At 39.8% G+C, this 17,759-nt stretch overlaps 1 protein-coding gene across 2 annotated transcripts in view; it reads left to right on the top strand.

The window, feature by feature from the left end:
- The window catches only part of PTDSS1 (phosphatidylserine synthase 1), a 33,209-nt gene extending 22,253 nt beyond the window's left edge, over positions 1 to 10,956 (top strand). The window contains exons 10-13 of one of the 2 annotated variants that reach the window (XM_059836132.1): positions 4,217 to 4,316; positions 5,484 to 5,552; positions 6,086 to 6,155; positions 7,506 to 10,956. In XM_059836132.1, the coding sequence (XP_059692115.1) occupies positions 4,217 to 4,316; positions 5,484 to 5,552; positions 6,086 to 6,155; positions 7,506 to 7,615 (349 nt within the window). In that variant the 3' untranslated portion in view covers positions 7,616 to 10,956. Of the gene's footprint in view, positions 1 to 4,216; positions 4,317 to 5,483; positions 5,553 to 6,085; positions 6,156 to 7,502 lie in introns of both variants that reach the window. The other variant, XM_059836131.1, reaches the window with a different exon arrangement.
- Positions 10,957 to 17,759: the final 6,803 nt, after the last annotated feature.

The following is a 17,759-nucleotide window of genomic DNA, read 5'->3' as shown; positions in this document are numbered from 1 at the left end:
AGTCCTTGTCTTGTGTTCCCTTTAGTATAAAGAACAGTATGGAGAGATTTTCTTTTTTTGCGGGTTCAGAGGAAAGGAAAATTCTGGATTTGGAGGTAGAACATGGGAAGTGATGGTATGAGTAAGGAGAAGAACAGAAGGAAGAACTAGAAACTGCTGGATAAAGCTAGGCTCCTTCAAAGTAACATTGGCCTTGCTGCACATATTCTCAGTCAAGTGAGAAGGATAAAGCTTTTGTCTGTCACTGGAGCAATGTTTACCTGGCTGTCAAGGTGGGCATTGCTGCTGTTAGCAGAATCACAACAGAAGACTGTGAAACAAACCATGGTTATGAACTATTTCTATTCTATTCTCAAAGAGGGAAAAGAATAATGCTGTGAACGATGGTTACGTTGGCTACAGTCTCTTTGAACATGTCTCTTGGAGGAGACCTTTAAATGAAGAGTTTGCATGATTGCTTCTGAGAACTTCCTTCTCTAGAGGGCTTGACTAAAATTTACTGTTCTGGAAACCGGAAGCATATGCTATTGTAGTGTAAAAGTTTCTTGTAAATAAGCAGCGTAGTAGTGTCCCTTTCGATTTATGACTTGGAAGCTTACAAATGTGAAAACATAAAAGATCCTAAATCACGTCTTAAAGAAAAAATTGCATATTTTAAGAAACTATTCAAGAAGCTAATTTCTGATGGCAATGATTTTAAATAAAAACAGCCATTTCATTCTCTTTGTCAAGATAGTGTATGTGTGTTATTTCCAGAATTGTCCAAACCATTTTTGTGTTTAATAGAAGAATCTACTACTGTTTTAAATTGGAATAGCATATCAATGAGCCATAAAATACTCAGATCTAATTTAGAGACAGTGTTCTGGCAAACTTCTCAACTTTACTGTTAGTCTTGGGGACGTTTTAGGAACAGTGCTGGGCTGGAAGGCATCTTTCCAGGTGCGCTACACCACCGTAAATAATACCCCTTTCTCAACATTTAATTGAGATGAGAGCAGAGCATGCTGCAGTGTAATAGAAGGAATTTATAATCTTGTTTTAAACGTACCCTGGAGAACATGACACATGTCTCCTTGGGTTTGGCTGAGCTTAAATATTCACCTCTTTCACTGACTTACCACCTTCCTGTATGGATTCATTACGGTCTTCAACTCATGACCGTCACATCCAATGGACATACAAAAGGTAGTAACTCTGTTTTTGTTTAGTTTTCCTGGTGCTGAGTAGGAATTGATAGTATTTTCTGTAAGCCTAAACCTCCTTACTTAGGGAGGATCCCCTTCCTCGGAACATGCAGTGATTCCTAAAGAAAGTTTGTAACATACACAGTCCTGAAAAAGGTATTGTTTTTTCTCTTTTTAATGATCATGGCAGAGTAACCCGTCTTTCTGGGTTTGGTATGGATGGTGCTTTTGAACTGAAAATAACTAATCACACAGTTAATATGACTACTTAATTTACAATTAGAATCAAATAACCTTGCTCTGTTTGTGCATAAACACCTTAGTAGTTACAGATCAATTGTATTAATATTTTGGAGATATGCATTTGAATACAGACATGTTACTGAAATCTGTATTTAAATGATTTAGGAATTGAGATGTTCGTATGAAAAAGGAATTTTCTCAGCTATAGATGGTAATATTAGAGTCTTATAGAAGACCCATTTTAAACAACTTCATAATTTTGGGGGAAGAATTTTCAAGTTCTACATTATGAAGAAAGAAAGATGAACTTCTGTTTCATCCAAGAGGAAGAATGTAAACGTATTCTTTTGCAAACTGAAGGGAAATGTGATGCTGCATGTTTGCCTTCTGGCTCTGAAAAATTGTTAAAGATTACAGACACCATCATCCTTGGATCAAAGCTCTCACTGAACATATTAATGTAATATGTCAATAAATAGATGCCCAGATATCTCTTTATGATTGCATAACAAGAACTGCAATAGAATATTCATCTACAGTCCGATCTAATAGTGGGAAATGTGCATGGAGTAAGTATTCTCCTTGATAGGGCTTATTTCTGTAATCTGCTAGAAAAAACAGAGCAATACCAGGAGTTCCTGTTGTTTGTTGGAAAAGCAGCACTCTTCCAGAAATTTAACTATCCGGAATATAATTTCTGAAGCAATTAAAACCTAGTATATAGTATGTTCATATCTGTGGTGATCAAGACACGTTTCCAAAGGCACAAATTGGATTTGTAACAGCCTAACCATGGGAATAATTAAAGTTAGTGTCTTGCATTAGTATGAAACTGTGTTCTCTGCGACTTGACATATACTGTAGCATCACTCTCAACAGATGGACAGTGAGATACGTAAGGCATGAACAAGGCAAGTGCAACAGGTCTGCTGGAAATTGCACCATTTTCATTAAGTTGAAGCCTTTCAAAAAGAAATATCTGTTAGGATGTTACAAGACCATTTTGACTGAACAAAAACTTAGTGTCTTTAGTTCTGTTGAGCATTCTCATCACCCTTCAGTAGGACACTAACACCTTTCACTGTTAGCATTCTTCTGTCTTTTGATTTACCACTTCTTTAACTGTAATAGCTGTCCTATTGTACAATGTGCTTGACCCAAGTATTCTTGACAAGAATAATGGAAAGAATGTATAAATAAATGCAGCACAAACAGCTGTATCATTTTTTTGAGTCCTTGTTGAAAATAGCCTATTGTTTTGTTTATATCAAGTATATCATACCTTCATGTGTGTGTTTGCTGATGGACGTCTTTTTGTTCCCCCTGCCGTAGTTCAGTTTAACTATTTTTTTTAATCTGCAGCTGGATCAGTAAGAATAATATAAAACCAAGAAAGAAAAATAGTTGGTGACCTAACAGAGTAACACTGCTCTTAAATTTTTACTAATATGTACCTCATTAATTTGCAGTATTGGTCAATTAGGTGTTACTTCCACAGTTCTAAGTTTTGGGCCCACTCATCATGCTGCAAGTCACATTAGATGGTGCAGAGAAAGCTGTAATTTATTATTTGCACTAGGACCATCTCTGCAATACCAGTGGTTAAGTCATACACACATCTTTCTTCCCTCTTTCATGGAGGGAGCTGGGTCCTGTCTGCCAGCTCTGTAGAGCTGTTTTTGGCAGCTCCCTGCTTGTGGAGAGTGCTGGTGGGGAATGTGTCCTGCAGTGTCGAGCTTGGGAGACCAGAACACTTGACCTGATGTTAAATGCGCCTGCATGTTGTTGAGTAGGAGTGTTCATGCATGTGCTCATGTACAACCTCAAAGTCACTATTGAACAAGTGAAGTATTAAACTTTTATAAATTTAATAGTTTTCTTCATTATTTGCTTCAGCTTGAGAAGAGTCAATTTTCTACACTTTTGCTGCACCAGCCACGTTTCTACACTTGTATTTGTTAAAAATATGTAATTTTTTTGTCCAGGACTTACACAAAATAAATATATTTCCTGGCAGGTGATGGAAGCTTTGGATTCATATAACCCCTTGTTCCACACCAAGTGGTGGACAAGCCTCCATAGCTTTGAGCCTGGAAAGATGTAAACATCTGGTAACGGGTAGAGAGCTAGAGATACTTGTTTTGATTCTTATAATGCCAGAGAGGAAAGTAAATATTGCCATTTTTCCTCTCATGTTTCTCCCCAAATCCTCTGATGCTGTAGTGTGGACCTGAGCTTACACATAAATCAGAGCAAATGCATGGATTCTCAGAGAATTTGAAATGCTGTTTCATGTTAATTTTCTCATTAAAATCCATCTAAAGCAAGCAAAGTAACCTACTTAGAATTGTAGAAAATTTACATCCAGTAGAGAAACACCCAAAGCACAGTTCTAGTTCACCCAACAGGGAGTCTATTAGTTATTCAGCATGGAAATGAAATTTATATCTGGTGAGGTCTGAAGCACAGTGGTAGGTATAAATAGAAATTCTCTGCTATTAGCACACACTCCTCCTTGTTCCCTGGACAAGCAGAGGCTCATAGAATTTGTGAACTGCCAGTTGATCACTTTTTGTATGCTGTTTATGATGAAGAAAAGTCTAGAAAGAAAAATAAATTTCCTAAAGAATTTCAGTTAATGGTGGTGTTGGGGAGGTGTGTGCATACTGGAGAGTAGTGCTTGTTTAGAGCTGACAGTCTGGGGTCTGGGTTATGAACGTGTGAGTTAAATCCTTAGTGTTTGTAACTACGTTTTTTCCCCCCATCTCTCTTGCATTTACCCACAGGGTTATTGCTTTCCTTGAAGCTATTGTGTGCATAAAGTTTGGACAGGATCTTTTTTCCAAAACACAAATACTGTATGTTGTGTTTTGGCTTCTCTGTGTGGTAAGTAAGATTTCTCATGTGAAACATAAAGCATGGCAAAAGTATTGAAAGCATCTAAATAGCTTCCTCTCTGGAACATTGGCAGCAGGGGATCATTGTAGGGGAACGCTGGTAAAGGGCTTTGTGCACGTCCTAGGAAAAGCAAATGTGAGATCGTTTAGAACACGCTTTGAAAGGACTAGAATAACTTTTTTTCTTATTTCTTGACATAGCAGAATATAGCCACTTTACCAGTGCTTGACAATGAAACAAACACTGGTTATAGGGCACTTTATGAGAGAAAATGTCAGTTCCATTAGGGCTAACTTTGGTGGTGCTTGCTATAGTGCCCACTGGAAAGGAACAGGAGTTAATGAATAGCATTAGTAAGTAATGCATGTTGTTTCACACTGAAGTTTTACAACTACATAAACAACCCTGCTTTATCAGGCAAATCATTCTTACTCAGCCTGCAACTTTCTGTACTTCAGTGTGATTACTGCAAATGCAGCATGAAATGCCCATTTTATAACAGTAAACGGACGTTTGTCTTGCAAGACTTGTAACTCTGATGCCAAACACATTTTTAATGGTCAGTGAAAAATAAGGCATTTGTAATGGGCTGACACATAAATACTTCTCCCTTCTAGTTGGGAACACAGTTTTAACAGGTGATAGGGAGTCAGAATTTATTGCTCTCTTATTTAGCGTGACGATTTTATTCCTGAAACTTCAGGGGAGAAAAGTATTGAATTGCTTCCCAGATCAGAGCACCACAAAACCAAACATGCTTGAAGCATGGGGCAGGGAGAAGGAGAATTCTTTTTCTCCCAGACTGGTTGTTCCTGATAATATACCTACAAGTGCCTACCAACTGCCTTTGTATAGTGACTGTACAGGGTGAGAACAAAAAAAATTGTAAGCGTATCCTGCATGTATGTGGGTGTTTTGTATGTATTCTCATGCTCCCATTGATAATTGCTCTGCATACACCATGGTGGCACAATGTATATGTACCTTGAAGTTGAAGCATGAGTCTTACTCATCCTGACAGAAGATGCAGAGAGAAACAGAGCGTGAAAGTCACTGAATGCGGAATCTGCAGGGACTCTGAGACCTTGAACCAGCAATGAATTTGGAAAAAGTTTTACAGATTATTTTTTCTTTTTCTCCTCTTCCCTTGCTTAGGCCTTTACAACTTTCCTGTGTTTATATGGTATGGTTTGGTACGCAGAATACTACGGCCACCGAGAAAAGGTACTTTTATTAAGAAGGCTGTTTTTGTTTTATACCAGAGTTAAAACTGCAAAGCTCCTAGATACTAGAATTCTTTACCAGAGCTAGTATAAATGGGGGTGAGGGGGGATGGTCCAGAGTCTAACTGAAGGCAATAGAAAGAACTCTGAATTCAGCGGGCCTTGGACTGATCCCAAATTACACTGTGGTTTCTAAAGAATGCTGTCCTCTTAGTTACTCAAAATGAGGCTGTAGTTTTAGCAAAGCACTCAGGGATGAATGGTTAGCTACTGTTCCCATTGTACAGGTGGAATGCTAGGGGAATATTAAGAATACTTGGTTACACAACAGATCACGTGGCAAGTGGTGAGTTATTATTGTATCATCTATGTTGTACTTTCTAACTAGGAAGGGAAAAGTCCTAAGTACTGGCTGAATGTTTTATGAGGACTTCTGCCACAGTTTAAATTTACAAGTCTAACTGCAAACAGGAGAAGTGCTGATCACAAGAACCAACAGCATCCCAATGACATGTGTCCTTCTTGTTTTTGCAGACCTTATCAGAAAGTGAAGACAGCCCATACAGTCCAGATGCTTCATGGCTTCATTCTAAATTTGGCAGAGGTATTGGCACTTTTGCACCTGTATTCTCGAAGTGGTAGCATTAAGGCTCAGCACTAGGAAATGAGGCTTGAGGAACTTAACCTTGGAGACAACTGGACTCATTTAAACATCCCTGCAGGAGCTATACAGATAAATAATTTGCAAAGCTATTTTGCTTTACTGCCTTTTTTCTTTGACTCTTGGAAATGTATTTATTTTTTAATGAAGGAATTTAATTTTTCTGCCATTATTCCAGGCCATTCTTGTAGGTTTAGGGCATTATGCATTTCATAACTGTTGTGGACAGGTTTTGTCTCTGAACATGCCATGTTTGATTTGAAACATGTGAATGTGAATTGTGCTTTTATTCCTGCTTGTTAAGAAACAGTCAAGAATGTGCTCTGGAGCTCGTGTTCTTACTGACACTTGCCTAGTCAATGCAGTACTGATGGTCATGAACAGCTTTCTCTGTCCTAAGCAAAGGGAGCTGCCTCCTTTGACTTCTTTTCCCTGCACTAGAGGTCAGTTAAGTTACCTGCCTCCTGTGTTAACTCTTTAGTGTGGTCTTGCTTATTGAACAAATATCAAGATTCACACCTGGAAGTTATCTCTGTCAGAGTTTATGCTCCAGGTGTTTGTATGATTAAAAATATTTCTTATTATCATATGCTTGAAAAGCACCTATAGCAGAGTTTCTTTATATTTCATACATGATTTTTCTGGATCCTGATATTAATTTATTCTCAGTTTAGTAAATTTATGGATTTTTATATTTTGGAGAAAAATTGCTTGCACTCAAAATGTTTTTCCATTTGTATATGCCGGAGAAATCTGGCCAAGCAAATCTTTCTCTGACTTTGTTACTTCATTAATTACAAACTTCAGCCTCTTTTATGTTTTGCTCTTGAATTCTTTTTTCAGTCCTCATTGTCTCACTCCGCTTTTTCAGAGTCAAACATGGTCTGTCATATGAAAGACTGAAAGCAAGAAATGTACTTTTACAAGGATCTGTGACCTCGCTCCCATTGTTCTTAATTTCCGATAGTAGTACCTGCCAGTAATAAAAATGTGGAGGTTTAATTATTGATGTCATTTAAAATGGAGGATGTTTCACCACTATATTCTGGTACAGCAAACTTCTGAATTTTCTTGGAGGAGGAAGAATTTTATGGAAGTCTTAAGAATTGCTTTTTTTTTTTTAAATAGGCCACTAGATGGAGTACGAGTATCAACCAGTTTGTATTAGCCTGAAATAATCCATACTGCAAACACTGTGGCTCTAGAAAGCCTTACTGTCTTTTAGACAAGAGCTTGACAATGTCAAATATATATATATAGAGAGAGAGTCAAAAAATATTTATTTCTCAGCAGGTGCTGACAATAGTCCACCAAAACATTCAGTCAATAGTGAAAGCCATTCATCGAGAAGGAGGAATCGGCACTCCAAATCAAAAGTAACAAATGGAATCAGCAAGAAATAAGAATGGTCTCTGAAGATATCCTGCAGTGTGACCAGAGGTGACAAAGAAAATCAGACCTGGCTCTGAATTTCCAAATGGAAGATTGATTTTTAAATTTAAACATTAACAAAAGGAGGTGTTGAAGAAAAGGATCATCAAGATGGAGCCACCAGTGTAGTGCAAATCATTGCCTGCTGACACTTGCCATTCACTGATTTAAATCTAGTTTCTTCAGCATGTGGCACCAAAAGCTAATGAAGATTATGCTGGGAAGAAAAGTAATCTTGCCATAGTGGGTATACCCTGTTTTGTGTTCAGGTGTTGCAAGTGCATTTTTTATATCTTAGTTGAGGACTTAAACACAAAGGTTAGTAAACTGGTAATCAGTTGGCATAGTTGGTTGGATTGTTTTTGTTTATTTTTTTTTTACTGTGTTTTTGTTGTTTTTTAGAAGAGTATGCAATCCTTTGACTAAAAGCAGCTCTGCTGTTCTTTCTCAGTCTCACAACTAAACTTTTCTACACAACAGTTAGCAAGTATTTAAAATCTCCATGCTTGTATCCATCTGCTTGCTTTTATGTAAAGGCTCTTTAGACCTGGTGGTAGGGTTTTACCAGTGAAGAAATGGGTCCAGGTTTCTTGTAAAGGATGTGAAATTGATCTTCAAACACAATTCTTTTGTTCTGCATTGTCCTTCTGCTTGATTGTTACACATTTGATTTCTTTTAAGTTTTTAAAATACTTATATAAAAACTTGTTGCAAAGTAGAGGGCCATGCCTCCTGCCCTCAGAGACAGATGTCGTGTCATTTAGTTGTTTTTCCTCCTTTACTGCAATGCATTTTGCATCTTCAAGTGCAAATATGTAATTTTTTTCACCTGTGTTACATTGTGTACAATGTTCCTTCCTGCTCCCTTCTAATGTGCCTCTGCCTCAGCTGGAAACAGAAATCCTAATGTCTTCAGACTGATATCAGAAACTGCTTTGAAGGCTCTGATGCCCTACTAAGCCTGGTGATAAAGTAGTTTTTTGCTGAAGTTGAGTTGCTTACTACTTCCATAAATATAATTATTTGTGAAGGCTTGCTGTAGTCTTTGGTATCTGAGAGGCAGCATGATATTACTGTGATAATACCCCATTGCTTTGGTATTTCCTATCATGCAGTCAGATACCTAACAGCAAAGTCACTCTTTCTTGCAGATTTTTTAGTGTGTTTTTTTTGTTTTGTTTTGTTTTTTAATGTATTTATTCTGACATCTAGATAAGTGGATAATTCTCCAGTAGTGAACGTAATGATTAAGTCAAGAGGTAAACAATCAAGAGCAATCAGTTCCTGTATTAAGTTATCAAAATGTTTTTGTGCCAGTTAGATTTTGGGATTCATGGGCTTCAGAGGGGTAGATAGCCTAAGCAACGATAAATAATACCCATTAAGTCACTTAGTCTTCATAAGAAAATGGGATTTCCTTTTTCTTTGAATAATGTTAATGTGATTTGCCACAGGCTAAGTACTGAAAACAAAATACAGCAGAGACTTTATACAAGTGTGTGATACTGTAAATAGAAAAAAGTCTCCTGTGTAATCCATTCATTCCTATGTGCCACACATTATCAATGTTTTCAATGCACTTAAGTGTTGCTGCTGGACTCCTTAAGAGGCCCTTCATTTCCCACTGCCCTTTTCAATCAAACATAAAGTGTACAACTTGGGAAGTAACATAGTAGAAGCTGCCAATATCATCATTGCTACAGTGACATTAAATGTTACATAAGAAAAAACATTAGGAAGACTTTCAGGCTTTCCTACAACTACTTGGTTTTCATTCATACTATAGCAATTCTATGTATTGCCACCTTATTCATAATATACTACATATTAATGAATGTACTTGTAGATTTCTTTGGATACTGAGACTTGTTACTTTTTTATTTTTGTGGTTAATAACTCAGTCTGTGTAAGACTAAAGAATGGCATTGTAAATTTTCTATCTATTCAATACCAAAGCAAGAGATTGGAAGTCTAATGGTTTAGATATTTTAAATACTGTGGTTTTCAAAGGTGAGAGCCTGTTTTGTACTTGCAAGGTGTATACACACCAACTATGTATACAAAGCTTACATGTGTAACCAGATGCTGAAGTACAATTTCTACTTGCCTGTGGAAACAAGCACACATTTTGTAAACACAGACCTGGTGCTCACACTGCTGAACTGCACCCTAAAAATATTGGAAAGACAAATATGAAGTGTCATCTTGTTGGAAGCTGACTTCTGTATACTATTACAACAGCTTGGCCTTGAAGAAATGTTGTCTGACAACACCTTTAAAAATATTTCCCATGAAGTCTTTTTACTTTAATTTTTTGTGTTTGGTTGTTTGGGGTTTTTTTGGTTGTTTTGGGGTTTGTTTGTTTTTTTGTTTGTTTGGTTTTTACTACTTTAAAGAGGGATGGCTAGGGAGAGGGGAAACTTAGGTAAACTATTCAAGTGCTGCTTGGAAAACGGCACTTTGTGTCCTCTGTCAGCAGTTCTGGCTGGAATTCACATGTGTTTCTCGCAAGTCCTTCACTGACTGACAACTGTATTTTCAGTCCCATCGTTTTGGACATGAGCTTTGCACTGGCAGGTATTGGAAAGGTGCTTTTGATCACTGCTGTAAAATTAGTGATCTCAATTTTATCATTTACTGTGCTGCTGCTGAATTCTGTATGTGTGTAACAACTACAATGACAAATCTCTGAGCTGTTTAGCAAAAAGCATCCATGTATGAGTTCTGCTGCTTGAACAGTATTTTCTAACAGTCACGGATGCACTGTCCTAACTACTTGTTCTGTCACAGCCTCTCATTCCTACTTTCCTGCTTCTGATGTTCTTTCCTTTCTCTGTCCTCTAGTGCTGCTCTCCCTCTCCCCTGCTGCTATGGAGAGATCTGAATTGGCCTTCCAGAGGCTGTCCATCAATGATGTCAGTCATTGAAGGGAGGCTAATTTGGGGCAGCATGGTGTAAGCAGAGGGTAGTGGCAAGAACTTTAAGTAGTGGATTAAATAAAAATGGAAAGATTTAAAATGCAGGTATACAATGAACCAGAGCTGGCCTTGAGTACTGGATTCCAGTATTAGAGTTGCTGCATAGATCATACACCGCATCTAATTAAATATTTGGAGTGTGATTTCAACCACTGCTTTTGTTACTCTTCTGTGAAGATCATCATTTGATGTTCCAGCTGTTAAGACTTTAATATTTTTTACTTTGTTATCACAAGAGGACACAGATGTTACCATGTATTTAATAGTTTTTGAATAGAGTTGCTCTGTATTGATTGCAAAGTATTGTATTTTGCAATAACTCAGTAAATCAACCAATGTCACCAGTATGTGTGTTTGTCTGTACCTGCAACACATAGGAAATGATTACATACTGCCTTTAGAAGCTATTACATTTTCTTCTACGAAATTGCCTGCTGACAAATGCATTGGTTCCTGAGCAGCCTACAGTGCACGCTAAGGTTTTGCTGTAATTTATTATTTCGGAGCAGCAGATCTGATAATGTGAACAGTTATTATGCCTTCTGAAGCGTCTCTAGTGTACAGGATAAGTCTTGTCTTAATTATTCTTTTTGGATTTGTTTTACTATTGGGTGGGAGAGCTGAGTTGCAACATGATCTCATGACAGGCCTTCAAAGAAGAGCTGTGACTTCCTGTAGAAGAACTGTAAGACAGGCTATTGGCAAGTAAACTTCTGCCAGTATAACGTGTCATTGAGTATCAGAAACACTTTGCTTTGGTTTCCACTGCTGCATAGTTTCCATAGTTTCCAGAACAGTAGTTTCCGGGGTTTTTTATACTAAAAATCTATTGTGAGCTGTTGATTGCTCCTCTGCTGTTGGCGCTAGCTTGGTGTCTAGTGTGTAAAGAAGCATGGCTTTCCCTTTCTTAGTTCCTTCTCTCTACAGGCATTGAATACTGGGACTTTCTGCCTTGCTGGGAAGGGTTTTTCTTCGACATGACTTACTTTTTGGAATACTGATTTATGGAGAGCCCATAAATTCTGAGGTTGTAGTAAAATTTGGAATAGCCAGGACTTAAGCTTGTTCATCCTCTGGGAAGAACAGCTAAGAGGAAAGTGGTGAGTATAAAATCTCTTCTGAAGGCTTGGGAAAAATAGCTGATGAAACAATTTATAAGAGCTGCCTCAGTCACAGGACACTGCTTACTACATTGGAGAAGGCTTTTTTATGTCGTCTTTCTGATCAGTTAAAGCATTAGAAATACTGGAAAAAACCTAAAGCATTGGAATAAACTTCCTTTAAGAAGCAACACTTGAAAAATATGCTTCTTTGTAAGCATGGGACTCCGCTACTTTTGAAGGATCGCTATTTTGTGTCTTGGTAGTTGCTATTGTGGGTGGAACTATAATCAGCAGTGTCAGGGTAGAGTCAAGTGATCTGGATGGCTGCATTTCTGCTCTGTTGTCCTATGGCAGAACTTACACGCTATTTTGATAATGTAGTTTGGCACAGACTGGAAGCTAGAGCCAAAAGCTGGCATGGTACTGATTGAAATAGGTATTGGTGTCCACACCTACTTTGATACCTGCAGTTCATTCAGTTTTTGTCACTGTCATGGAAAGCACTAAACCAGTTCTCCCCTGTATGGTGTGCTTGAGGAACTGCTGCTTCGGCTTACTTTTTCCCTTGGCAAAGGGAGAGGAGTACAGTGCTCTTTTTTTCGGCTGTCTGAGTGCTCACATTCAACTACATCCTGATAACATGCCCACAGGCCTAGGCATTGCTCTCTAGTCTCCTGTGCCACTGTTTTCCCACTGGTATTTCTCCATCTGACCGTGTTGGTGCACTAAGGACTACACAGTCATGGGCTGGGGTTTAACGAGGTTTCTGAGCTGATTTTTAAGCCTCGTATGCTCAAAATACCTCCTGCAATATTCTGTCTCTCTCTCCTCCAGGTCTGCTCTGCCGCCTTATCTACCCATTGCTACCACATAGCTTTGTTGTCTGGAGCCCTGGCAGGGACTGGTCCTACTTTAACAAATCAAGGTAGTTCCCTAAAGGTGCAGTTTCACAATTGGGCGGAAATGCGTTTTGGACAAATGCACCCCCCACATTACTCACTTTGCTTTTGTTTTTTGTGTGGCTTGTCAGGATTTGAGAACATACATCATTATTCAAAGAAAGTGGGACTAGAAAGCCACAAGCTCTTCGTACATGGGGCTGAAAGCACAAGGCCAACCAGACTTCTAGCTTATGCCTGACAAGATGCGTGGTCTGTTACCTGTATGCCTGCTCGCTCATCTATCGATGCTGTAGCTGCAGGTGTGCCTTGCAAAGGAGCAGTCGTGCTGCCCTCAACAGTCTAAATTATATTATGGTAAGACCAAGTGAGTTTTAACTTCAATTCAGAAAAAAAAAGGAAGTCTGGGAAAGAATGTAAGTTCTAAGCATCGAATTCATATAATCAGCAACAATGTAAGTGCAAGACTATACTAAGCATGCACATGGGTTTAATTTTCAGTTTTCCTGGATCTCAGTTTGCAGATGATCATGAAATAACTGGATGGCTTATTTAATGTTTTTTTTGGAGTAGGGGAATTTACAGCAGAAGCATTCCTATGGACGTTATCCAAAGTATGTTCTACAACTGCTGTGCCCTCCAGTATTTCAGTGGTTATTGCTTAAAAAATGCATAAAATACTTGTGTGGATGTATATATACATATAAATCTACCAGATGAACTTTCTCATCAAAATGCTCAGGGCCTGCTTGAGTGTGGTCTCTGGGACAATGACCGCTGTCTGCCTGGACATTTGGAAGCATCCAAGTCTGTATGTTCCTCTGTAATGTCTAGGACAATAGGCATTAATCTCAGTTGCAGCCCCTAGGTGATGCTATAACACAAACACACAGAGAATGTGACCTGGATTTTCAAATGTTCTATTTTTGGGCTACTGGCTTTAGCCACCCTGGCTCGGTTTTAAAGACTTCGTAACTCCTGTTGACTTTAATTACATGTGCCGTACACACAGGCCTGCAAACTGCCCGTGTTGTCATACTTCCTGCAGAACAACCAAAGCAAAATAAAATCAAACGAGTAGCTTTGAGGAGGCTTTTAATTAAAATCTGAAATGATAGCTCTAGTCTTCAGAGAGCAAGGGTGAAAGACTTCTGTTTTGGTTTCTACCAAACACACAGACTACCAATTTGTTGTCTTAAGTACCTTCCCCATTTGAAGGGAGTGCTACTCTATCCAGAGGATCTTAGGGATGAAGCTCTGGGCAGGGTTCTTCTGGCTTTCTTCCTGTTCCCACTGCCCTTTGTGTAGGGCGTCAGGGTGGGACAGGGTAACCACTGTTTGAAAAGGTTGTTTGGCTTTGCTCCCAGGAACTCAGTTGGAGCAGGCCACAGTCTCCAGTGCTGTACACTCGCCTGAGTTTCCGGCTGTAGCAATGAAGCTGTGAGTTTTACCTGCTTGCTCAGATCAGCCTGTCCCTCATCCCTGCTATCCTGTTTGGGAAAGGGAAGCCACTGTGTGTGGGTTATTATTGCTTCATGTCTTTATGTGGCTCAGAGTTTAGGATGGTTCGGTATGTTTCAGTAAGTGTTCAGAACTTCATACGATCTGCAAAGAATTCCCATTTTTCCAATAAAAGCCACTGAGCTTTTTATTTTTTTTTTTTACAATTTGGAAAATCCTGTTCATCACAAACCTCAACATGGCACCTGACCTGTACCAATTATGACTTCTATCTGTTAACACTGAGATGTTCCTATTGGCTTTGGAAAAAAACCTCCAGATCACTTAACTTGTGTGTTGCCAGCTGAGAGAAGAAATTGCAGCCCTCATTCATTGCAGGAGGAAACACAGTGTCCTTGCTCTTCTCAATCCAGTTCTGTACAGGGTCACCACCAGTGGAAACCTGTATTGGTTTTGTTGTAGCCTGACTTCAGCACTTGCTCTCACAAAACTTCCTGGAGAGAAAAAAAAAAAAACACAGTGAAAAATACTGCTAAAGGAAACATATTTCCATTAATCAAATAAATAATCTGGAAGAAAACCAAGACCTTTTATTAAATGAGGTGAGACATTTAGGTTTGGGTTTTTTTCCTCCCCATGTACGTGCTGTAAGAGCAGTAGGTGATGCATAACGATGCTCACAACTTTTTAAATATTCTTATTTCTGCCTGTTTGCTAACTTTGCCATATTTGGATCCCAAATCCGGATCTGCGCATTCCGTTTCCCCACATTTAAAATGTGTTTGGAATAGCAGGACGGAGATTGGGGCAGAGAAACCAGATAGAGCTGAATTGCAGTTTCCTGGTGTCATGTTCTCTAAACATCCCAAAATATCTCTCAGGGTGAACTGTTCCTCTTGTTGACTTCAGGTTTCAGCAGCACACACTGTTCATTCAGTCCCAGTGCTTCTCACAGGGATGATAACGTGATTACCAGTAATGATCTTTCATGCTGTAGAGTTTTCTTCTTGCACTGCTTCCACATTGAAGGAATTTCTTTGAAACAATGCATAGGACATTGCAAACTTGATGGGGAGGTGGCCAGTAAGCTCATGTTAAAGATTAGAAATGGGGACAAAGGGTAAGTGACTTGTCTACATTTCCTCAGGAAGCTGAAGACAAAGAGAAGAGTAAGATCCCAGACCTTTGGTTCCCATGCTGTCACCAGGAAAGTATCATGGGACTTGCTAAAAAAGGGCTTCTGTAGTAAATCCAAGAATGTTATCCACGTCTTTTAATCCCTAAAAATGAAAACATACTGTGTTACACAAAAGAGGGAGCAGGAGTGAGGTGACACCCTCCCTCCATTCATATATTCTAGTCTTCATTTTATTTTGCTGGCTTACTTCAATTTATCTACCTTTTCCAATGAGCTTTCATGACCAATGCCTCAGCTGTTGATTTAAAATTAGGGTTTGCTAAGGGTGGGTCAACACGTGTAGGGCAAAGTAGATCATCTTTGGCTCTCCAAGGCATGCTGGGGCACCGTGGTTCTGAACCAACCTGGTGGCTCTCTGCTTTTCTCGGTAATGCTTGTAGTCTGATACATTTGACTTCCCAAGGGATGAAACAGGCAGGCTGTTTTGCCTTCTTCACAGTTCACCAAGTCCAGCGATCCTGGTTGAACCAGGGCTGCAGAAGGGACAGCAGCCAGAGGTTGGGAGTGGGGTTCTTGTCCTGTGTTTGAATCAGAACCTATTTCAAAGGGAAATCTTAGTAATTTGGAAGACTGTTCCCCCATGTACATGAGAAAATAGCAGCTGGAACTGTTCTAAAATAAATAACATGACAAACAATGTTTTGGTCTCATGGGCTCCTTGCTGCTTGTTTGGGCAGATGCAGGTGCTGTACCCATTCTCCCTGCAGAGCCGCACTCTCCATTGAGATGCTCCACATCTGTCTTGAGGTGTGAGATTATTTTGGACCTTTTGCTTCTTTCGGGTGTGTCCATTTCTCATGAGCCAGAATCAGTTTTGTCTCTCAGCTTACTGCAAGGTTGTCCTTATTACGGGCTTCCATAATGACCATCACTCACTTCTTGCTTATCTGACCCCTAGCAAGTTTCCAGAGGACCTTTCCGAGAAAAGCTGCTGTGATTAGCTGGTAGTACAGTCCTCCTGTGTCTCTCTCAACAGTGGATTTTTCAAATTTAGCTCTCATTAGCTTTTTTATGGAGAGGGCTATGAATACTCCTCGTGCGCCAGTGGCTGTTAAAACTGGCATGAAATCCAGGCTAAGTACATGGGCCACAACTCCATGCCGAATAACCGTGGTATTTCCAAGCAACTAGTGACGCAAAAATACACTGCTATAAATCACTTGGAGCACCAAGCACTGAAACATCAGTTGCCTCTCTGAAGACCTTGATGTCTCCAGAGCTGGGGTAAGGTAGGAGTTTGGCCACCAAATAAATCTAAATTTCTTCTTTTCTGATGAACAACTTCATGTTGTTGCAGAGAAACCTGTTTGCTGTGGGTTTGTGTGCCCAGGCATGCATTGTCTTCTTGCACCTGCATGAGGAAACTGTAATTTGTAGAAGTGGGTGATTTGGCACAGTCCTGCCACTAATACCAGGACCTTAAGGCCCTCACGGTTTTGGCTTTACATTTATCAAAATTGCTGGGTGAGCTGATCTCCTTACATCATGCTGTTTTCCCTGTTTATTGTTAGAGCAAGAGTAAAGGAACTGATGACCCAAGTGAGTTTGTACCAGGCTAAAAAGTTTCAATTTCTGCTCTTTAAACACTGTTCTTGAACCTGTCCAGGCCCTGGTGTTTGCTTCCATCAGCCATGCTTTTCTGCCTTGACGCGTCAGAGATCTTTCGTCAAGGACTAATTACTGTTTGAACTCCGTAGGAGGATGCCAACCATTTTATAATGAAAAGAAAAAGGAACCAAAATACAGCTTTTCTTTCTGGGCTGGGTTCCTGGCTTATGTCTATCCTTCCATCTACCGTGATCCCACAAGGCGTCAGCTTTCAGTGGGTGACAGAGCTGTCCTGGTGACAGTCTGGTTCAGCCTCTGTGCTGCTTTGCTCACAGTTATTTTTTACCTCTCTCCCTCAGCAGCCGTATCATTTTCATCCACACAGCAGCCAGCCTCTGCCCTTCCAGCAGCAGGATGGGATGCCTGGATTCATCTCCACTTGGGACAGTCGATTGGAGAGCCTAAATTAGGTACAGAGTCCCCGTAGGCTTCCTTGCCAGTCAGCAATATTCAGCATGCACCTTCAAAAAGCCAGGCAGGTTGTAGATGGGTTAATCACCCTCTGGAGTCACAGGTGACCTCCAAAGGAGCCTCCACTGCCAGCAGCAGGTGTGTAGCTACACCAGCCTTCTCATTGCAGCACCTCCTGGAAGTGCCCAAATTACAAGGGATGAGTCCAGCCCCTTGTCCCGTGTTGCTCCATTGGTTTGAATCATCCATCTCTTCTCCTTGTTGGTGCTCACAGTGTGATGCTGTTCTCCAAATGCAGAAATACTGTACTCCAGTGAAGGATAATTCCCATCTTCCGGGTGGCACGGTGTGCTTTTAGGATGCCGCTGATACTCTGAGCCCGTTACAGGGTGAAAAAGGAAACAAAGGGATCCATGCCAGAATGAACATATTGTTCACCTGGTTTCATACAGGACCTG

Source organism: Gavia stellata, chromosome 3, assembly GCF_030936135.1.
Source record: "Gavia stellata isolate bGavSte3 chromosome 3, bGavSte3.hap2, whole genome shotgun sequence".
Taxonomy (NCBI): Eukaryota; Metazoa; Chordata; class Aves; order Gaviiformes; family Gaviidae; genus Gavia; species Gavia stellata.
This window is presented reverse-complemented; position numbering and strand designations above follow the sequence as displayed.